At 43.3% G+C, this 23,039-nt stretch overlaps 2 protein-coding genes across 3 annotated transcripts; both read right to left on the minus strand.

Annotated features, from left to right (window-relative positions):
* Positions 1–24: 24 nt before the first annotated feature.
* LOC123104740 (DNA mismatch repair protein MLH3) lies at positions 25–9,683 on the minus strand. 2 transcript variants are annotated; one of them, XM_044526612.1, is made up of 25 exons: positions 9,384–9,683; positions 8,811–8,945; positions 8,538–8,589; positions 8,407–8,454; positions 7,325–7,482; positions 7,170–7,227; positions 6,921–6,978; positions 6,575–6,667; positions 6,326–6,491; positions 6,224–6,239; positions 5,903–6,126; positions 5,253–5,331; positions 5,103–5,144; positions 3,557–5,005; positions 3,384–3,477; positions 3,200–3,302; positions 2,896–3,096; positions 2,518–2,562; positions 2,389–2,442; positions 2,153–2,259; positions 1,850–1,898; positions 1,191–1,250; positions 777–849; positions 575–660; positions 25–436 (listed from the first exon to the last, which is right to left on the minus strand). In XM_044526612.1, exons 2-25 carry the CDS (start codon positions 8,934–8,936, stop codon positions 239–241), a joined length of 3,639 nt encoding a protein of 1,212 aa, XP_044382547.1. In that variant the 5' UTR covers positions 8,937–8,945; positions 9,384–9,683; the 3' UTR covers positions 25–238. The 2 variants fall into 2 exon arrangements, with proteins under 2 accessions (XP_044382547.1, XP_044382546.1); XM_044526611.1 differs by lacking the exons at positions 6,921–6,978; positions 7,170–7,227; positions 7,325–7,482; ... (2 more) ...; positions 8,811–8,945; positions 9,384–9,683 and having other exon boundaries at positions 5,903–6,239; positions 6,569–6,780.
* A 3,512-nt stretch (positions 9,684–13,195) lies between these two features.
* On the minus strand, positions 13,196–16,461 carry LOC123104741 (SRSF protein kinase 1). Its single transcript, XM_044526613.1, has 4 exons — positions 16,052–16,461; positions 14,819–15,607; positions 13,837–13,884; positions 13,196–13,756 (listed from the first exon to the last, which is right to left on the minus strand). Exons 1-4 carry the CDS (start codon positions 16,262–16,264, stop codon positions 13,526–13,528), a joined length of 1,281 nt encoding a protein of 426 aa, XP_044382548.1. The 5' UTR covers positions 16,265–16,461; the 3' UTR covers positions 13,196–13,525.
* Positions 16,462–23,039: the final 6,578 nt, after the last annotated feature.

Consider the following 23,039-nt stretch of genomic DNA (forward strand, 5'->3'; position numbering starts at 1 on the left):
CCGAGTGCTCCTAATCCGCTTCCGTACTGTACCATATTTTATTGCTCGGTTAATATTGTATTTACATGAAAATGACTGACTGCTCTCGACAAGCACACTGGTTGATGCTTGCTTTATCATCTCTACGGCAGAAACGAATGCGCGCGGGGCTACTTTACAGTGTCGCCCCCTCCCCCTACAATACAAATCACACTATATTTCTGGAGAGCTATTTACCTTGTCTCCCTACCTCTACGTCCTACAGGGTGCCACGCCGCAGCCTCCTCAGCTGTCTGAGGCGGGTCCGGGCGCGCTCGAGGCTGGCTTCGTGCTGCGACAGGCCATGCCAGGGCTCCTCCGCCTCGCTCCTCCCGCTCGGCGCTCCCAGCCTTGCCAAGTGGCGGCGGAGGGACGCCACGTTCACGATGGGCACGGTGGTCGGACGCCCGTGAGCACACTGCACGAGAAATGTATTTCCATTTCATCTATGGAAGAACAAAAGGAAGCTCCCATCTTCACTGACATCTTCGCAAACTATATCATCGGGTGGCAACAGAAAAAAAAGGAACCAGAGATTCTTCTGTCTTGTGTTTACCTGGAAGCACAGGGACGTCGCTTTCAGCTCTTCAATGATCAGAGAGCACTCTGACGGTAGCAAGGGATCGCCAAACATGATTGCCCCTGCAGTTGTAAACCAAAGGGTGAGTATCGACATGATGCTTACAGCGAAGGTACAGATTACAGAAGATGCTTGAGGAAAAGGTTCCACGTACTAACATGAGGGATGAAATGTTTACCTCTGCAAGCTTTGTAATTAAGAATACGGAGAACTGCTGCAGGGATAGACGATGACCCGTCGCTCTCATCAAGCTACAGAGAATATCAACGGGTAAGTGAAGTTGCTGTGACAAAATCACACATGCAGGTGGGTGAAATCGTTGCAGTTCTTTTCATTGCAAATGGCACGTTGATTCAAATTTTCGCCTAATTCACTCATGAGCTCAATTTACATGATACTTCAGAAGCCATGCCCGCAGGTTACTACTTCCTGACTGGCATTTTTCAAACGTGAGAGCACCAGCCATCTACTGGTGTACAAATAGGGTGTCAAGAAAAGGCTGAAAAGCAACCTACGTTCGAAAAGTTTGACTTGCATAGTCCTAAATGTATTAAATGAATGAGAAGAACTTAAAAGGAAGTGTATGGATCACCTGCTGAATAAAGTCCGTAAGATCTTTTCCTGTCAAATCAACACCCAAAATACATGGAACCTGTGGTGTAGATGACCATTAGCACACGAAAATACTATAATGCAGTTTTTGCTGAGAAAATTTCACCAGATATTTGTCAAATTGATGACAAACGAACAATTCCACTTCTAATAGGTAACAAGACAAAAGTGCAGATAACGATAACCTAAGACATCAGGGGCTATCAATACCACAACACACAATAGATATTGCAAATTATTCAACTCAAGAAGAACAATTATCCCTTACATGATTGATTCTTTCCAAGAGACATGGTGATATGAATCTCATAAAGATATGGCCTGAATATTATTACAAGGAAACATTGTGTAGAACACTTTCTGAAGCTTGTCTGTTATTTTCAAACTTTTGAGAAACCTGAGGTTAACTTCTCTTTCCATTCATACAGTAATTATCAATCTATGCACAATTTCAAGGTGAAGATCAAACAAACTTTTGGGGTTTTGTAACATAACCATTTACCTATGAAATAAACGGATCTCAGCAATAGTACAAACCAATAGGACTCCTCACCCGGTAGAAGATTGAAGTGACATATGTAGGAACAGCAATATTACAAACGCGTTGAATGGATATAGATGATAGAAAAGGTTGCTTACAGCAGCAAGGGTAACTACACGGCCTTGTTTCCTCAGAATGTTCATGTTCCTGAGTATAAAGTAAATGGTATATCTTAGTATCAACAGAAGGATTCTGTAAGTGCTAACAAAATTGCAAAATCTAAAGAAAACTACAGTCAAATCTCAAGTTGTTAAAAAAGAAAAGGAGATGCGTTAAGTACTGAAAGGGGACTGGAAAACTAAAATGAACAAACAGAAACGTGTGAAACAATTTCATGAAAAATATAGCTTATAAGACAAAACCGATAAAAAAATAAGACCAGATGGTAATCAAACACATACTTTTTGAATGAATGAGAGGAAGTGCTGGAATTGTTGATAATCCAGCCCCATTTCTGAATCTGATCAGCATACTTCTGGAACAATTGAAATCCAGCCTCAGGGAGAGCCTGGCACCACATGGAAGTCTTAGCATTAGCTATCAAAAACTCAGTTTATAACACTACAACATTCGCCCATGTCCACACGTGTTATATTAACACAACGCAGCAGATGACAAATATAAGAACATGAGGTACCATTTCCTTCTCTGAGTCCAAGTAAGTGATACGTCGGTCTTCATCTGATAAAACCTGAAAATCCAATCAACATGTAAGATGAAAAGCCCTATTTAAAAGTTGTTCCCTGGTAAGTTTACCATTAACAACCTTGCTACGGAGCTCCTCCAAACGTATCCTTTCATCAGCTGCATGCTGCACAGGAGTAAGATAGGACATGACTTTCTAAATATCTCAGAAAATATTTTCTGCCATCATACATGCATTGTCTACTTCCGAAATTACACGAACATAGGGAATGCATGCTTCAGAATTCACTATCGCGATATAATAGGAATACTTTCTGTATTGGACATATATCCAAAAACCTCAACAACAAAAAAAACTGCGATCAAGCATGATGAAGTCAAGGATCCACTTCATGAACATTCGCTAATTATTATTACTGCAAAGAAACAATAAATAGATATACTACTAAAAATATTTCATTTGCCAGGAATGCTGTTTATCAAGTAATAAGCTACAAACCTGATCAACAAGGAGTAGCATTTCCCCAGATATGACGGGAATAAATTTCTTATCCAGCTGCAACAAAACTCTTGCCTCCTCAAAGCAATTTTTATCAATACACTCAGGAACTAGCGAGCTAGAAGAGAGATGTAAAGGCCCAGAAGAAATGTTAAGTATATCGTCGTAGCATGCGGAAGGAATATGTGGCGACTCCAAAGCCTACACAAGGAGATAAAATAGTAAGCATAGAATTAGTGCACAGTAACTGGGCCATATTCAAGTCCATATATGTGAGTATCTCAAACTTTAATGCATGCTCAACTGTATGCTGGTCAGAGTCATCCCGCCATTTAGTTATTTGAGCAGTAAAATTTTCAAGCCCATCAGAACATGTCTCTTCATGCATTTTCACGTTTCCCTTCAAGCTGACCCAAATGAGAGAAGCGTTCAGTAACAGGCTCAAGGACTTTTTCAGCATTACGTAAATGCGGGCAATAGCAGAATACCTGAAATTTAGGCCAGAAAATTCACTGCTGCAAGTCTCAGGAATAGGCTGGGTTGCACTCATATTTGAGATATTCTCTGGTGCAGGTGCAGTTTCTACATTCAATTCGAACAGTACAAAGTTAGCACTGACAACACAATACACAAGGATGGCAAAGGTTGCAAGAAGAATAACCTTCTGAGTCCTTAATGGGGATATCTTTATCACCGTCTGCTGTCAATTTAGTCTGAGGATGATTTAATCCAGGGAATTTTCGTTTGCCTTTGTAAAATGGTGGGGCAGAACAGCTCCTAGATCTACCCTTGGAAAACCTGGATCTCCTGTCGCATCCAAAATTGTCTTGATTAGGTAGATCTTTAATAAGCACACTGTTGTTTGCCAGGTGGGAAGAAGAGCCATTCAACTGGTAACCGTTGGTACTTTTCTCGGGAGAAATAATGTGTGACAATGGTGCACTGATTTTTGATTTCCACGGTATCTCATCATCTTCAGAAACAAACTGATCGACATGATTGAGGTAATTCAGTGACTGAGGTTCATCATCTAAGTTATTGAAATGTTTAGATCCTTCACATATTCTTGACGAATTACTGGTGAATCTGTCCCAAGTAGATCTAAAATCACTGTCCATATTTTCACAGTTCCAAGAAGCAAACCTTTTACTTGATCTCCCCTGCAATTCCAAGCCAGTCCTTGCATGACTTTGACTGCTAGGTGTATCAGGTAACAAGAATGAATGAGATAAATGAAGATGGTTATCTTTGATGGAGGACATATCCATGACGTCACTTTCCCACGCTGCACGGATATCAGGGAAGTTCATCTGAGCAATTGCATTAGTTTCAAGGCCGTCAACATATCCTGCTGCAGTCCCCAACTGCTTTCTTGTACTGCACCTTTTCAAGATAATGGGGGTACTACAACCTTCATGGTAGAATTCATCACTGAAGTGGGGCATCTCAGGGCAAGAAATATCACCCATTGTCTCTGTGACTTCATTGAGTAGGCAATCATCATCGAATCTATCAAATTCAGTATATAATCCATCACAGCCAGACATGTTTCCATTTATATTAGTTTCATTATGCATAAAATCACAGGTAATTCTGTTGGGTCTATTGACAACCCCAAAGCAAGGTTCTTGGAGATCAATTTCTGGACCCATTATCTCAGACTCTTGGTTATCAGCTGAAAGGCCTTCAGTTTGCACGTCTTCAAAATTTCCAACTTCACAGGAATATGCATGCCCATGGAATATACCTTCCATCCGTCGCTTTTTCCAAACAGTTGGGTTAGCACCTGAAAGACTACAGTCTTCTAGCTCGGAGGAACCATCCTCCAACCACTGATAACTGACCCTTTTAGGAAAATGTGTAAGATCGTTCCTAGCAACATTGTCAGAGTGTTCAGATGCATCGCTGATTCGATCTGGATAACAGACATGCCATGGGGGTGGTTTCATATCAAAAGAAAAGTAGTCCAGGTCTTTAGGAGCTGTTGCTGCACCTGTACCAAAATTGCTTTCTCTGACTGAACTCTTACGTGGAGTGTGATCCTGTAAATCAGCATCATCTTCCTTGTTCTGTACATTTTGATGCTTTAGGAAGGCCCTATTCAACTTCACTGCAGCCACAACACCACAACACGTGAAGAAAGGTCACAACAAAGAAAAACAAATGAGAATCAAAGAAGTAAAATATGTTCACCAGAAGTCACTAACCATCACTTTTCAGAGGAACACAGGTATCGTCAATAGCTTTGCCTGCCAGTAGGAAAGGGTAACAGTTACAAATCCATTCATACCAAGAACTTCTCCAAAATTATTCAGTTTTAAGACATTACAAGGCAAATGAAGATCTTAGCCTCTAACCTTTTGATGATTGTGGTACATGCTTCTTCCAGTAGTTTGTGATAGTTTGTTCAAAGAAAAACAAGATACTTTGCCAATCCTGAACAGTAAGAAAAGAAGGAAATATTAAAATTAAGCTATGAGAGAGTAAATTCAGCTGAAAATGGAAAACATAAAAGACATCAACGTCTTATTTCTTACACTAGATAACCCCCCCCCCCCCCCCCCCCCAAGTTGCTGCAGAAATTAATAGCAATGAAATTATCAAAATAAAATTAGAATATACATATGAGAATAATATTGCACCACATTCTCACCATATGACAGGTGGCAAACCTAGAGGCAAATAGAGGGTGGATGCATGTTATATTGCCTTGTGACATTCAAGTTCAATTATTTGTTGCTGAAAAAATAAAAAATGATGATGTGGAGGGCTTGCATGTAGTGGAAAGTGGAAGTGTTACATGCGCTTGATGATGTGGATGGCTTGCATGTGAATTTGAATAGGATCACTTACTTTGATATATAGGATGCCAGAGACACGAAGTGTGCTTGTCCAATTTTGAATAAAAACAAAGTGTGTGTAATATCCATACAAGTAGTAAAAATCAAGCTTTCCTAGAAAAAACGGGAAAATCAGAACTCAAAAGCACACATATACGTTGAATCACCTTGAATTCCACAATAGTCTTTGAAGGCTCAAAATGTAGATCATAGCTAGATCTAGGGCAGAAGAAGTTCAGCAAAAATGCAGGGTAGACATTAGTCTTCTGCCTCTTTCGGCTCTGAATATCGGTTTCTTCAATCGTCCTTGTAATAGAAGACTGGAAACTAGCTGCCAGACTATTCAGAATATTATGGATTGGGCTTCTACTGACGAATCTTGAGTTGATATCTTTGAGAAGTAAAGGATGATGTCTCCAACTCAAGTATTTGAAAAATGGTAAAGGAAAGTAGATAACGAATAATTGCCGAATAGGACTGTAGGATACACAAGTACTGGAAATCCTGAAATGGAAAAAAGTGCACTTTGCTAAAGAAAATTTGTCAAAACTTCAGTTTGAACAGCTCACAATACACAGAAATGACATTACCTTATTACAGAACACATTTGTTGGTCCAGAGATGTGCCCTGAAAGAGCCCAGCTTTGATGTGAGGTAGATATTTCATGAAGGCAACTGGAGACATCATTTCCAAAACTGTCTGATATAAGAGGCAAAGGGGATGATGAAGGAACTGTGTATAGCAACTGATCTTCGCTGCATTTGTAGAAAAGACATGTAAATTGTAAATATGTAGGTAAGACTAAAATGCCTAGTATAGCATGGTAGAATACCTCTACCTGTCAGTGTCAAGAAGTCTGACTGAAAGCTGTGGATGAATAAGTGCAATTCGCAGGACACACTTCTTCACATTGTGCAGTTCTCTTTTATAAAGGACAGACCCAGTGCATAGAAGCTCCCACACAAGGTGGGGTCTGGGGAGGGATTATAGGAACCTAGTCTTACCCCTGCAAAGTGCAATGCAGAGAGGCTGGTTCGAACCCAGGACCTCTTGGCACAAGTGCAGTTCTCTTTTATGACTACAAAATATTACATTTAGAAATCATTACTCAAATTATTTGTCATACAAAGCTGTGAAATCAGAGAAACATGTACATGTGAACAATAAATAAAGGTCAAATATACCCAGATTGCATTTGTTTTCTCCGCACAGGCTGGTTATAAAAAAGCTCCCGAGCAACAACTACAAAGATGAAACTTCTCTGATAAGTTCGCCAAGAACATGACAAAAATATAGCACACATGACTAGAGAAAAATGACAGCATCTCATTCTTCACATGCATTGTGTATTATAGTGTGCCTAACTTGGTGAACATGTGTAGCATGCATAACAGCCACTCTGCTTTTATTCAAGAAAAATATCAAACAAGTACCTGTTGTACCAACAGCTTCCCTCTGGTCATCTATTCCTAAATGTGAGCATTTGGATCCCTGTGCAGTTGCCACAGGACAAGACATTCAGATACATTATACATGAATAGGTCAAGAGTATGCACAACAGTAAATGGGTATAGTGTGTAAGCGGTGCCTTTATTATCTTGCAGTACGAATTTGGCCTCCCACGAGCCTTCGTCCTGACTTCAACCACAGAGATATCAGAAAGTGATGCGAGCGCTTCACCATTTAATCCAAAACTTCTAGAACTAGATTCCGCATCACCCATGACATCAGGAAACTTGGATGTTGCTGTGATGGCAGAAGGAGGTTATACATCATTAGCACACTGAAATCCACTGAATAGCATTGAGTAGTTCTTTCTTTAGATACTTGCACAAGGTGGTGAGCCTCTACTTAACAAATGACAAACAAGATAATTAATTGAATCTGAAAAAAGGGGTTCCTTAGTTCCGTCAAAGAAAGGGGGGTTCCTAGTTCCGTCAAAGAATAAGGGGTTCCTAGTTCCACCAAAGAAGAAGGGGTTCCAAGTTCCATCAAAGAAGGAAGGGTTCCTAGTTCCATCAAAGAAGAAGGGGTTCCTAGTTCCACCAAAGAAGGGATTCCTAGTTTCAATCAAAGGAGGGGTTCCTAGTTCCATCAAAGGAGTTCCTACTTATTAACAACCAAAAGAATCCAATCCAACGATGATGACAGGATATAAACTAAATTGAGTTGAACAGTGAGAGAAGAAAACAAGATAAAAAATCAGCCAGCTGGAGGTACTAATGCAACTAACATGTCACGACCAACGAGTGATGAAATAAATGTATGTAAGTATGTTATCTTGGAATCTGTATGTACCTACTGATGATTAAATATATTTGCATGCCCTTCTAGTGAAAATAAAGCACCCTTGGTCATTTATCAGTCGTCAATTTATAGCCTTATGCAAGTAACAATAAGAATTCAGGGTAGAATAAGCATATCCCCTTTGAATATCAATCATCGAGGTCAACTATCACAGAATGGCTTTTCGAAGCAAATCAAGCAGTCATTTCTGTATGAGAAAAATCTCATTCTGATGTCCATGAATTCAAATGAGCCCCCAAAAGATATGATTCACTGTGTAAGGATCAGTTGCAACGATGCAATTTTTAAGATAAAGCAAATAGTACTGCTGAGTTAGGAAAAGGCAAGCTTATAAATACAAACAAACAAAAAAATCTAACTTACCATATTTTTCTCCTAATAGAACCAATTCATCTCGAGCAATACCACAACCTGCAATAAGTACAACAAAAAACAAGTTTTTCAGAAGCAAATCCCAGTGATAAGAAAGTTCAAAACGTAATGCAAGCACATACCATCATCTTCCACTTTAACATAACATGCTCTGACATTTACTGAAACGTCGATCTGAAATAGGTACAGGCGTATAAAAATGCCAATACATGATGCTGAGAATACCAATGTAGATCATTTACCCTTTTTGAATGTGAAAGTAAAAAAGCAATACCCAATATAGAAAATACAAGCCGAACTGTGGACTGTTTTGCATTTATGTTCAAATCAAAGGAAACCTATTCAGGACGGCATATAGAGATTCTTTTCTATTCTCCTACATTTGAAAGGCATACCTTTCTGGCATTTGCATCGATGCTATTATATACCAACTCCTCGACAACCCTTGGGAGGTCAGACAAGATAATGCTTGAGCGCAAGGAGCTGTGGACGCTTTTGGGCAAGCGTTTTATGCTCTGCATCGACGTGTTCTGGTAAAAAAAATGAACTTAGATCAGCCAACGGTAAAGACTGAAATGTATCGAAGCAGGCAGTGTCCGAAAACTATTCCAGAAACTTCAGATAACTAACTAACTTGTCGATATGCTACTTTTCATCAGGTGAGGACTGATCACGATGTGAGATTACAGATGCAGTTCTATCATTGAGGCAAAATGTGCATGTAGCCAGCCAACCAACATGGTAAGGAACAGATTGTTTTTCTTTTTCTCTTTTTTTTGGAACATAAGGGAACAGATTATCTAGGCTGCAACTCAGAACGCCACTACGCCAGCCCCAACTCGCGAGCACATTGGACGAGCAAACCATCACGTCCTACTCTTACAAAAGGCGGATCTAGATGGGGTGCGCCCGAGTTTTTTGGAGGTTCGTTAGGGTTTAACCAATCGTGGACGGAGAAGTGGCCGTACCTGAGAACCCAATGGCCGAAATCGTGGGCAGCGTTGGGATGGCGGGGGAGCGCCGAGGCTGGAGCGGGAACGGCGATTCCGGTGACGCGTCCGACGGGGGCCGGGGTGGCGGCGGGCGGCGGCCGAGGAGGAGAGGAAGGCCGCGGCGCGGCGGGAGCCCTTCGGCCGCGGAGAGGGCGGGCCGGCGGATAAAGCGCTCGCGGCTGCTTCGCGGGGGCCGGGGGGGATAGGACGGGGGCTCGCCGCCGGTGGAGCTGAAGAGGGAGAGGAATGGCGCGTGCAGTCGGTGGTGGGAGAGAGGAGGGGGGGATTGTTAATTTTCTGTTTGGGAGGGGGGTTGGGGCGAAATTTGCAAGCCGTGTTGGGCCTTGCAGGGCCTCTTTTATCGGGCCCAGAGGCCCTGCACGGTCTAACAAGTCCAATTTAGTGCAGGATAGGCCTATAATATACAGTATCTATATCTATATCTATACCAGTATAAAAAGACCTAAAGGGGCAGATTCAATTAATCTCAGCCATCAAATCATGTCAATTCAACGACCTATACTACTTCAATGTTGAGCGTTCAACACGTTTAACGTGCAGTTAATTTCATGCCAAATATAGTGCTAATCACATAATAACACGCAACTAATATCCTATTTAATATCCGCATGCACTTAATATACTTCCAAATTAACGTGCATTGCACGTACACATTAACTAGTATGAACTAAACAAAAGAATGATAGAACCCTAAAAAATGATAGGCCAATAGTTTGTTCCGACAAAAAATGGATGAAATCATTTTCGATGTACTTTGCCACGCTTTGGAATTTCAGATGATCCATGACCCATATATTCCAAAAAAGAATGGCAACCTGTTGCCACGATTTTGAATTTCATATGGTCCATGCCTCATATATTCCAACAGAAAATGACAATATGTTTTGTTACACACAATTACCTAAGGCTAGTTTTTGCAAAGCTAGATATGAACCAAACATACCTTGAACCCATGTTGTCGTGCCCATGCTATTCTTTTGTGTAACACTGCTTAGCTCTTCTGTTTCTAAAAAAGCTAGACTAGTAGCGGAGGAGCCCCTATTGGCTTTTACATCAAGAATTTCTCCCCCCCCCTCCCCCCCCCCCCTAATTTCTAATCGCGCATCTTTGAAAGCAATGACCGCAACAAGGGCTAGGTTTAGTTTCATTAAGTTTTTGCATGAGGTTTTCCCGTTCCTTCAGCTCATCTCGAAGATATATTAGAGGTGGCGTCCATGGCAGCAAGAGTGAGGTGGTGGCACCGGCAATGAGGATATGGAAGTGTGGTGGCCTGGTAGGGAATGGGTCAACACCAATGGTCGACAATCGCTTGCGTAGACAAATCGATGACGAGGAAAGTGCATACATGGCATGCCAACAAATGGGCGGACAAACAAGAAAGATTCGCTCCAACTGCAAATTGGTGGACAAGAGGATGGGAGCAATGATGGAGAAGAATAGAGGTAGCCAAGGTAGGAAGGGAGAGGAGGTCGCCCCATACGAAGAAGAAGAAGGTAGGCGTATAAGAAGGATATAACAAAACATAATCTTATCATATATCATGAATACAATATATCAAGAGCACACAAGCAACACTACTACAAATAGTAAAAGAGAAGCAAGATGCGAATATGACCACTAGTCATTACCATAGACAATGTACAACCAAATTGTTTTTTTGCAACTTGTTTTCAGGTAATAATTTGTGCGCACGAACATTCTTTTTCATGCGAGAAATCATTTAGGGAAGCAAGTCCTTGGAAAAGCAATAATCCAATAGCATCCCCTTTCCTGTGAAAATTTGTGGTTTAGTGGGAGTTGGCCCAAAAAAGTGCTCTGACGGTTCCCGTAAACAAAAAAGGAACCTCGTATAATCTGCCCAATTTCCCCTCCATGTAGGGAGAGTTTATCCTTCCTGTAAACATTCCCCTAGATTTGGTGCCAAAGAACTCCTATCTCATGCGTGGACTTCCATGTGCTTCTTTGTTTTTCGCTGCCGCGATGCCGACGCAGATGACCACTGCCAATGTTGCCTCTAATCCAACATTGTTGCCGTCATTTGGTGGTGCATTGCTAAGCACCCTGCTTCCAGCGGTTGGCGTTGTGCCACTACTGGCCTGGCCTAGGAGATACATTGGCCAAGTGGCTCCGCCCCCGCCGCCCCCCCCCCCCCCCCCCGACCGACCTACCTCACTAGCTACGAAGCCACAGACACCGAAGAAGACGACAACGGTTGCGGCCACGGTTGGTCATTCATCCGTGTCGCCGCCCATGCTACTGATCTTCACCCCTATCTACCACACAATGACGCAAAAGTCCTTCATGCACATGTCGTTGGCCATGTCCGCCTACTCCAAGGTCGATGATGACTTTGACATGTACAACGCCAATGAGGTGTATGACGAAGCGGATGACAAGTATTTTTTTTTTGTATTACTCGTTTGTTAAAAAAACTGTGTTGCTTGTTTATTGTACATTTCACAATCATAATTTGCATTGCTCAATATTCTATACAATGTGATAATGCAGTCAAAAATCATACATGGATGCGATGACCGAGGCAGTAGGCATACGCGATATGTCTTTGTCCGCTTCATTTCAGGGTGGCGATGATCAAGTTGATGTTGCTTCGAAGACAACGAAGAGGTTGGGGGGGGGGGGGAGCTTCTACACAGATGAGGATAACGCATTGGCTATGACATGACAGAGTGTAACATTGATCCAATTGCAGCGACCGATCAAAGCATGAAGACCTATTGGAATAGTTGGGCTGGTTAATTGTGTGACTCAAGTAGACCATGTCAAACTTAGTGGAATGACAGATGACATGCTGTTGAGAATCTGTTGTTCATTTTTTTTAATAGTTTGTGTACATCCAAATTTGTAGGACCCCAATAGACAGCAAATGTTCGATTTTGTTATGAAAATATATGAACCATATGGCAATTGTGAACATTTTTTATGGCAAATTCTTCGAAACGACATGGCAATTTCTTCAAAATCACATGACAAATACCGGCAAATAAAGGATTTTGCTGCGAAAATTGCCTTGTCCGTCCGAAAAAATGCCATGCCAACACATAAATATATGTAATGGAAAAACGTTCATTTTGCCATGCACCCCAGCGAATGTCCACCAAATAACATTACCCAATTTGTAATGTGCAATTTACACACGCAAAAAAAAAGGTAATGTGCAATTTTAACCTTGACAGCTAAACTACACAAGCGAGTTGTACAAGCAAACCACCCCTAAGTTATACGAACACCCCATAAAACCACTTTCAGAGGAACTTTTTCAGGACCCTGCTATAAATCTGATGCCAGATTTTTAAACATGGCAAATCTAACGTTTTTTTTTTGCTAGGATTTGCCATGCCTGTCGAAGAGATTTGTCATGCTACGCGATTTGCCATGAAAACCGTTCGATTTACCATGCTTAAAAATCTGATGTCAGATTAACATTTTCCTTTTTTATGGGACTCGTTGTTGATGCTAAAACCACTTTTAGGTGAACTTATTTATGGGACTCGTTGGAGATTCTCTAACCACTGTACTTATGTAAACAGTAGGGGCCGCAGCTGGAATCACTGCTGAGCAGCAGCGTGAAGCAATCTGCTACAAGAGGCAAGGCACAGGCAGGCAGCACGGTGTCTGCTTCTTCTGAACCCAGCAACATGTAAAACCCAGCTTTCCAGCGCACAGCAAGCAAGAATTGAACCACACTGCACCGCAGCATGTCAGCGCATCGCACTTGCTCCTTCCTACTCAACCAGCAAACGGAAAGCTAAAATAAAGCTGAAGGCCAGATCACACTACCACCAAACATCTTCTTACACCACCTCACATGCAGAATAAATAAACACCACAACTACTACATCAGCTTCTGCACCCACAAGGCCACAGCACACCCTACACCAAAAACACACGATCATGACGACGATGATGCCACGAAGATTAAAAAAAAGAACCCGGATCATCGGTTACCGCTGCAGATGGTTCATCGAGCCATGTCGAAATCAGTGCTCGCCGGAGCTGATGTCTAACACTCGGCCTCCTCTGTAAAGCTATTGTCTGTTAGGCTGCTTCTCATGTTATTACTTGGTGGTTTGGTTGAATCAGTTGTTGAGCCATGCGTGCTTCAGGCACTCGGCGGCGGTCGGCCTGTTCTCTGGATCAAAATCGAGAATCGGGCGGAGGAAGTCGGCGAGCCCTTTGGCGTCCGGCTCGGTGAAATTGTACCTCTCGACTAGCACGCGCTCGAGGGGCCAGAACCTCATTCTTTTGACCCTCTTCAGGTCTCCGTACCGGTTGAAGTAATCCTTGGAACGGGTGCCTGAGGTGGCAATCTGAAAGACAACGGCAGGATTAGATACGGCATTTGGGATTAGACAACATGACAAAGGGAGTTACAAGATATTGTAGGGACCTTCTTAGGCATCTTTCCCAGAGTTTCCATCATCAGAGCTAGGTGATCCTGCAAAGAGTCATAGAGAGATGAGTTGGTTGGTTGGTGAGATAACAACACTTGGATGTGATGCCACCACTGTAGACTTTGCAGCTAAGAGTCAACATCTGAAGTTGATTGCTTAATGAGTACTATATCTGTCCATTTGACAGTTAGTAAGTACTATATCTGTCAGATTTGACAATCTTACATAGGTAAGGTGTGTGATCCGCTTTAGAGGACAGTCCAGCAGGTAAGAGTATAACAAATCTTTTAGCTGATAATCACTGGCTACGGAACAATCTGTCATTGTCGGTACTCGGTACTTTGTTTTGTGCCAGTGTATTACATCTGGCAAGAATAACAGAAAAGCGGACAACCAGAACAGCACACTTAGATCTGTACCGGTATACCACATTAAGATGCACTTCTATTGTACACCAGTCCTATGATGGTTGGTAACTGAACATCAAATTGTTTCTATGGCTTCAGTTTGTACAATGGGGGTTGCTTTGCAGGGTCATAATAAACAAAAAGAAACCAAAAAAGCATGCTAGTACTAGCAGAAAAGTGCTCAAATCGCAATTCCTGGGAACGCAGCCCTCGCAATATCAGTTCACATTTCATTTAAATATTTCAGTTGCTAGGTTGGTGCTGTCAGGTTGGTTGCATCTTCTTTTGAATTTTAAAGTGGCACATGATCCAAAGCGTCTACTTTTTATAGTGTAGTTTATCAATTGCCATGACTCAATCGACCAACATAACAACAGCAGGAATACACAAAAATAGGGTGATGTCCGCAGCCTCGGCATAAGGAAAATGGACTAGTTTTGACACTTTGACTAATGTTAGAAAACCCATATACTAGTAAGCAAGAATATATGATAAAACCATCATTGCTAATGCTACCAGTATAAGCAAAAAAGTGCTGAAAGAAGCGACACGAAAATTATGTTTTTTTTACCTCATCTTCACTGCAACCTTGGCAAGTGTTGGGAGCAAACAGCATGTCACCGGTGGCAAGCTCAAACGCCATACAAGCGAACGACCACATATCAGCAGAATAAGAATACCCAGAACCGATGATAACCTCGGGTGCCCTATACTGCCTTGTCTGTATCACACCATCACCCTGCTGATCAGCCCAGCAGGCATTCCCGAAATCGACAATCTTGCACTTCATGCTAATGCCATCCAGGCTTCTCTCCTTAACCATGTCTGCCGTGAACCCACCGAGCGACACCCGCCTCTGCAGAATCTTCGCCACGGCGCGCCTCGCCCGCGTCTTAAGCATCTTCTCGCTGAAACTGATGGGTGGCGTGCGGTACTGATTCCCCTCTGGCCTCTTGAGAATCGGGGTGAGCCTCGAGCGCACCGGGTCCTTGGACGGGTTTATCGTCGACACTAGGAGGACATTCTCCGGCTTCAAATCGGTGTGGATAATGGCGAGCTCTCGGTGCATGTAATCGAGGCCGGTCAGCACCGACCGGCAAATCTCCCTCACCCTGCTCAGCCCGATGCCCTTATTCCGGTTGTACCGTATGAGCCGCAGCAGGCTGTCGCCGAGGAACTCGGTGACCAGGCAAATGTGCTTGCCGTTGGGGCCGGCGTGCTTGAAATGGTCCAGCAGCTGGATGACGCACTTGGAATTGGTGGGGTCGCCCTTGGCCGCCGCGGACAGCAGCTCGATCTCGTGGAGCGCGGCGTGCGCGTAGTCCCTCGCGCTCTTCTGGATCTTGAGCGCCACGAATCTCTGCAGGTTTTGCAATGGCCGTATCCAGTTAATAACATGTCTTGCACAAACCGTAAAATACAGAGTTCCATTACCGATGGAGGACGGTAAATATTAGTTTTGGTCCCAGTTTGCACATATCAGAGAATAAACCTGTAATCTTTGCAACAGAGATCACGAATTTGGCAAAAAAAAAGAAGACAAAGATCGGTGCAGAGTTCTGCCGGCCCGAATTTGAACAGAGCCAAAGCAATGGAACATGGGTAAAAGGGGCAAAGCGCATCGTTTTGGGTTGCGGCGAACGGCCCCCGCCGGAGTTGGCGGAATCCAATAGCGGCCGATGGGAATCCCCCGACGGCGACGGCCGCGCCATGAGCGAGCACGCCGAGAAGGGCGGGCGAAGAAAACAGAGCAGGAAGAAGAAACAGAACCAAGATGAGGGGAGGGGAGGGCGGGCGGGCGTACGCTGAGGAGGGTGTCGTAGGCGAGCCAGACGGTGGAGAAGTTGCCCCAGCCGAGCTTCCGCTGCGCGACGAACCTGCCGCCGGCGAAGCGGTCCCCGGGGCGCGCGGCGTGGTAGCCGCCCTTCCGGTACCCCTCGGCCCCCTCCTCGTCCTCCTCCTCGTCGTCCTCCGACCCCGACGAGTAGCAGTACCCGTTGCCGCCGAACGCCGCCATCGGCCGATCCGCCGGCCGGCGAGCTCCTCCGGATTCGAAAGGGGGGCGCAGGCGGGCGGGGGGGACTAGGGACAGGGAGGAGGCCGGGTTCGGTTTGATTTGGTTTGGCTGGGGATTTTCCTGGTGGAGTGGAATTAGTTTTGTTGGGTGGGGGGCGGAGGGAGAAAAGTGACCGTTCCGGCACCCCACCACCACACCACCAGCTGCCTGCCTCCGGTGGAGTCTGGAGTGGACGGAGGGGCTCCCCGTGGCACTGCTTTATACTATTGCGTTACTCCATTGTCCATACATATCCATGCATTTCTCCATACATATCCATGCATGGATTAATTGATTGTTTTGATTGCTAATTCATCACAGGTCATCAAAATAGTAAAGTGCTCATTTTGGACCAATCAATCGGCACATAAAACCCACGGTCAAACCAAAGCACCCCTTAAATCACATTTTTGGAGCCCAATTCCCTCTCTGTAATCATGATTTAATCACGGTTTTTTTCTCACAAAAAAATCACTGCTTTTTTTTACAACTTTTTAATTATTCACAACGTAATTTTGTGTGGACTCATGCACAAGAAGTAGGATGAAAATGGTACGGAGGCGGGAACACAAAACTTTGGTGTGAACAATGCAACACTGATTCATAGCGGAAAAGGATTCAAAGCCACTAAACTATGTGATCCTCGTGTGAGATCATTTTCAGCCATACTGGCGCACGAAAAAGAAAACCTGGTTTGTTGGTTTTGGCGTGTTTTTCTTTTCATCACGTTTTAGTTTTCTCTTCTCCTTTTCGAAAAAAAAAGTTTTTTCCTTCTCCTACAAATACTTGCTTCTATATCTGTACTACTTTGAATTCGATCCAAATTTACTTTCGGCGTTACTTGTGTCCGTTTTTGTTTCATATATTTCGTACTTATTTATGTTTCCACTAATAATATACTTCGTTATCGATTTCTTTTTATTCTAATATCACGTACTCATTTACGTCCCCCTAAAAGTATTTGACGTTATCGATTTCCCTATTTGTTTCTAACATTTCATACTCATTTACGTTCCTCTAAAAATATTTTACGTTATCGATTTCCGTATTTGTTTCTAATATTTCATACTCATTTATCTTCCTCTAAAAATATTTGGCGTTATCGTTTTATGTTTTCTTTCTAATATTTCGTACTCAGTTATGTCCCACTAAAAAATTCCGTACTCATTTACGTTCCTCTAAAAATATTTGATGTTATCGATTTCCATTTTTATTTCTAACATTTCATACTCATTCATGTTCCTCTAAAAATTTTGACATTATAGTTTTACGTTTTCATTTACTGATATTTTCGTACCATTTATCTTTTTATCTGAAAATATTCGGTGTTATATGTTTTCCATTTAATTTCGATATTTTCATACTCACTTATGTTTCCTCTATAAATATTCGGTGATGTTTTTGTTTTTGTTTCTGATATTTTGTACTTATTTATGTTTCCTCCACAAATGTGCGGTGTTTTATATTCTGTTTTCGTTTACGGTATTTCGTAATCGTTTACATTGCCTTTGAAAATATTTGATGTTATCTGTTTTGTTTTCAATATTTCATATCATTTATATTTCCTCTAAATGTATTTGAGATTTCCTATTTTCATTGCTGTTTCAAAGATTTCATACTCATTTATATTTTCTCTAAAAAGATGAATTTAAATGTCTCTGCATTTTACCCGCGACAAAACGAAGAACCATAAATATAGAATGGCAAGTCGTATGTAGAACAAGTATGGGGCTATGAGTCGTTGGATCTGCATGTACGGATGCATACCTTTTTTTGTCGGAAAAACTTCCAATCTATTCATTTTTCAATCATGGCAGTACAATGAACAGCAGAAATAATAAAAATTACAACCAGATTCATAGACCATGTAGCGACGACTACAAACACTAAAGCAAGGCAAAGGCGTGCTGCCGTCAACATCTCTCCCTCGCCGGAGCCGGGCAACACTTGGTGTAATAGACAGTCGAAAAGTCGCCGTGCCAAGGCCTCATATGCCCAACACACCAGAACGGCAACCGCCACTGACAAAGAGACGCGTAGATCGGAAGGATCTATCCCGAAGACATATGAGTGTAGATGAACGAATACCAAATCCAAGTAGATCCACCAAAGAAAACCACCAACATAATCTCGCGAGATCTGCCGAAGACACACCTCCATACGCCATCGAACGATGTTAGACGCACCACATTAACGAGGTTAGGCGGGATGAAGCTTATTCCATCTTCACGGAGCTGTCGACGACGCCTCACCTTCCTGAGTAGGATACAAACCTTAACAAAACTAAAAAAACATCTAGGGGCTGTTTGGTTAGCGCCCAGGACTGCCCTGCCAAATCAAGGGCGTGCCAATTTTTTGGCGTACGATTCTGCCGCCGCTGCCAAGCCAAAGCATGGGCGCAAAAAGTAAAGAGGAGGTGTACTAGCGACCAAAGAATTGGCAGGGTAAGAAAGCGCTGGCACCAATCCAAACGCCCTCCTAGCCTGGTGGTCAACGCCAAAATATTGGCATGGCAGCGCTCGGCTGCCATCCAAACAGACCCCTAAAAACAAAACTCTCCTGCTGGCAAGGGCTAGGATCCACTATGACCCATGTCCCTAGGGCCACTAGGGAGGCAGAGGAACCCTAGCTTTTTGTTAGAAGAGGAGCCGACGAAATGTGCATTACTGTATTAGCATCTAACGACCTAGAGTTGTAGTATGACCTAGTAAATGAAAACACGGAGGCAATTCTCACCTTAAAAAGAAGTAGTACAACTTTGCCTCCCAAACTTCACTATATTGTGCGAACTGATGTGTAACTCAGATGGGTAGGTTTATAGAGGGAAGCACATCGACCCCCCCCCCCCTCCAAAAAAAAGAGGTGAGTGTATGTATTCCCTGTATTAGCTTTGGTTAAAGTCAAACTTTATAAACTTTGACAAAGTATGTAGATAAAAAAATTAACATATATAATAAAAAAATCAATATCATTAGATTCATTATTGAATGTACTTTTACATCATATAGATTTGTTATGGTAAATGTTTGTATTTTTTATTATAAACTTGGCCAGACTTTACGAAGTTTGACTTGAGTCAACTCTAATATGCAGAGCGGAAATGTTAACGCCCACACGTGTGGGCGTTCACCATCCCAACCACACGCAAGCATCTCCGTTGACAACTTTGTGCACGAATCTTGGAACAAACCGGCCGGTTTTTTGCGCCACGTAGGACGAGGCGCGTGTGCGGTGTGCGAGTCAGTTCGCCCGCACGTTGGTTGCCATCCCGCGGTCAGCGGTTGCCACTCGGAGGCGTGCGGTGGAACTGCTATGCGCCCACACGCCACGCTCCGACCGCGGCTGACGTCAAACACGTCGCACACCTCTGCCCCCTCTCCCTCACGGTTCCATTTACTCACCTGCATCGCAGTTACTGGCACAACCCACTCGCATTTCAAACCATTGGAGGAGAAGGCGAGGGGAGAAGGCGACGGCGGAGGCGGAAGAATCAACGGTGTTCGCGGCCGTCGGTGGTGCTCGCCGGAACGGAGCGGCTTCGCCGGAGCGCCTGCGGGTTGAAGGTAATGCTCGCTACAACTCTCGCAATCCCTTCCTGCATTTTCCTCCCTTCCCTCCCTGTTCGATTCCTCGATCGATATTCGTAGAGATTTAGGCGATTCGGCGATGTGTCGGCGTTCCCGCCGGCGCCGAAGTCGTCTGCTAGCCGTTTTTGGTGGCACTGGGCAGTTTCGTCGCGGCGGCGGCATCGTCGGTGTGGTTATCCCTGTTCGGAGGCACGCACTAGTCTTGCCTATGGATTAGGCAGGTGTCTCCCGGTTTGTTTGATGCGCATTGGTTCGAATTTGTGTTTGCAGTCAGTTCGTGGGAGAATTTTGAGGGTGAATTTGAAGTCGCGGTAGTTGCCATTGAACCCTAGATCTAGTTAGTTGGGTTTTGAAACTGTAGTATGAGGCGAACTTGATAGTTTCATTAACTATCATGATTGTGTGGCAACTAACTCCCTGAACAAATGTGATAGTTGCCATAAACGTGTTTCCCCTTGCGGCAACAAATTACTGAAATGACTGTGTTAGTTGCCACATATAAGCTTTCGCATGGGGCAACTATTTTTATTGAATGACTGTGATAGTTGCCACACACACGCTCTTCCATGTGGCAACTAAATTTGCTGAATTACTGTGATAGTAGCCACAAACATGCTTTTTCATTGTGGCATCTAATTTTTCTGAATGATTTGTGATAGTTACCACACTGTGATAGTTGCCACAATCGGTAGTCAATGCAGTTTCAGGAGCCAACTGCACTGGACGGCAACTAATGTGCACATCAAGTGTGCCTGTTGCCACTTGGATAGTATATTCATGTGGCAAATAGAATGTGAACACACTGTCTGTTGCCATTCTGCAGATAAGACAGTGTGGCAAATTGGCTGCATAATGTGGCAACCAAATTTGCATATCAACTGTGTCAGATGTCATACATATGCTTTGCATGTGGCAAGTTTTTGGCTGACCACATCATGTTTGTTGCCATGCCACAGTCAGTACAATATGGCAAATTCATTGTACTGTAGGCGCAATTTTTTTTGCCACAACGACTTTGTGATATCTGATCACACTGTGGCAATTTTCAGGTTCTTGATTAGATGTGGTTTCATCGATTTGTTGTAGTATGTGTTGCATTTCAGCACGGCAATTTCACCCTAGCACATTTCTGCCGCTGAACAAGTGGCATTTGATTGGTGTATTTTTAGGACAGTGTGTGAGCTGCCACATCTTAGTTTTTGTGATGTGGAGGATTCTGTGACTTTCTATCGTACTATCTTGGGCTAACATGGCAACTTCAACATTTTTTGTTTTCAAGTGCATTTACCATATGTACACTTTTTTTACTTGATAATGCAACCAACGTGCTTACTTGCCACGTTTATGTTTTCGACAATCATAGGAGGGGTGCGTGTGTGTTCATGTTATTTTTTCTGCATTCACTAGTTGACATTTTCTGTTAGGTGGCAACTGCTTACCTCTTGCATTTACATTTCCACCATGACAATTTGGTCTGTTCCTATCTCAGCAGAATGGCTCGTGGCGATCATCAAAATGATGATGATGATTTCATGGATCCACCACAGCGTAATCGGGCAACTGGACGGAGAAAAGAGGGTGATGAGGTAAATGTTCACACATCCCCCCTTCCTCCTGCTTTATGTTACTGGTTGACACCTCGAGCTTGCAGTCGTCTGACGCGAACTAAAATTTCATGACATTGCAAAACATGGCAACAACTGATCACTTTTTGTCTGTTTTTTTGCAGAAGAAGAAACGTATTCGCAACAGAGCCTCCCAAGAACGACTGACTGCGTTGACTGACAAATTCACCGACGATCAGAAGGGGGCTGCTGCTGAGATGGGTATGCAGTCTATGATGGATGTCCGGTGCACGAACCTTGTCAACCCTGTATGCGACTGGCTTGGTGAGATCTACGACCCCGCCTCCAGGGAATTCGTGATTCCGGGACGTGGAAGACTACCATTGAACGAGGAATCCGTGTTCTGCATTTTGGGTGTGCCTCGTGGACATATCAAAGTCCCGTACGAGGTCAACAATGAGATCGAGGAAGCGCTGTTCCCCCGTTTGTTTCCTGGGTCGGAATCCATGCCGAACACGTCTGCAGTGGCAGATTCGCTGCAGGCCATGACGACGCATGGAGATGTTTTCAAGATGAAGCTACTCATGTACCTCATCTCAGCTGTTTTCGCGCCGACCACCTCTCTTCGCCCAAGCAACAAATGCTTCCCCATCCTGGTGAATGATCCATCTTTACTACTTTATTTTCCTTTGATCTTTTTGGCTCCGATGTCATGTGTAAAGCTAGTGACTGCCAGCGTTTTCTGATGTTTTTTCCATTTGATTTCTGATGCGGCAACCTTTTTTGTCCTGAAATTTTGTGTGGTGCAGGCGGATCTGGAAAATGTGAAGAACATGAATTGGTGTAAGTTTATTGCCGACTTCCTGCACGATGCATTCTCAAGCAAGATGTACCAAAAGGGTTGTCGACTGTATTTAATGGTATTTTTTTACCAGTTCTTTCTGTGAACACTGTTTTTTAACACACTTTTATTCATGCATGGCAACCTGATCATAACAAGATGGCAACCTGATCATATCAAGATGGCAACTGCCATAATGACAATATGGCAACTGGCATAATGACAATATGGCAACTCCCATCATATTAGTATGGCAACTGTCATCATACTATGATGGCAACTGCCATCATAACAACATGGCAACTGCTATCACACTATGATGGCAATTAGCACATGTAGATGGCATCTTCTTCTTTTTCTTCTCTTCTTTCATGCACCTCAACTTGATTATCATGGGAACATATATTATCCTGTTTTCCTCCACACAGTACCCATGATGGCAACTGATATTTCTTTCTTTTTAAAATTGTTTTGCATCAGCTCATGTACGTCGACTGTCTTGATCTGTCCATCGTGGATTTCACTGGGACAGGAGGCCCGCCGCCTGCGCACAAGTTTGCTGTTTCTGCGTGGACTATCAACGCTGTCAAGGCTGTGCTTGCCGCAGACAAGGCTACTGACACCACATATGGAAAACTGCAGGTTAGTTCTGGTTTCTTTGCCCACACGGCATGCCTACAAATTGGCATGAGGCAACCGTCTGTGGGTCATAAGAGATGACTACCTTTGTTATCCATGGATGT

This window comes from Triticum aestivum, chromosome 5A, assembly GCF_018294505.1.
Source record: "Triticum aestivum cultivar Chinese Spring chromosome 5A, IWGSC CS RefSeq v2.1, whole genome shotgun sequence".
NCBI classification, from domain to species: Eukaryota; Viridiplantae; Streptophyta; class Magnoliopsida; order Poales; family Poaceae; genus Triticum; species Triticum aestivum.

Coding starts and splice junctions, on each gene's coding strand:
- LOC123104741 (XM_044526613.1), bottom strand. CDS start 16,264: ATGGCGGCGTTCGGCGGCAACGGGTACTGCTACTCGTCGGGGTCGGAG. Junction 15,608..16,051: donor CCTACGACACCCTCCTCAGC/GTACGCCCGCCC, acceptor CAAAACCTGCAG/AGATTCGTGGCGCTCAAGAT. Junction 13,757..13,836: donor TGGGAAAGATGCCTAAGAAG/GTCCCTACAATA, acceptor GTTGTCTTTCAG/ATTGCCACCTCAGGCACCCG.
- LOC123104740 (XM_044526612.1), bottom strand. CDS start 8,936: ATGCAGAGCATAAAACGCTTGCCCAAAAGCGTCCACAGCTCCTTGCGC. Junction 6,979..7,169: donor GGAAGCTGTTGGTACAACAG/GTACTTGTTTGA, acceptor TCATCTTTGTAG/TTGTTGCTCGGGAGCTTTTT. Junction 6,668..6,920: donor AGAAAACAAATGCAATCTGG/GTATATTTGACC, acceptor TGGGTCTGTCCT/TTATAAAAGAGAACTGCACA.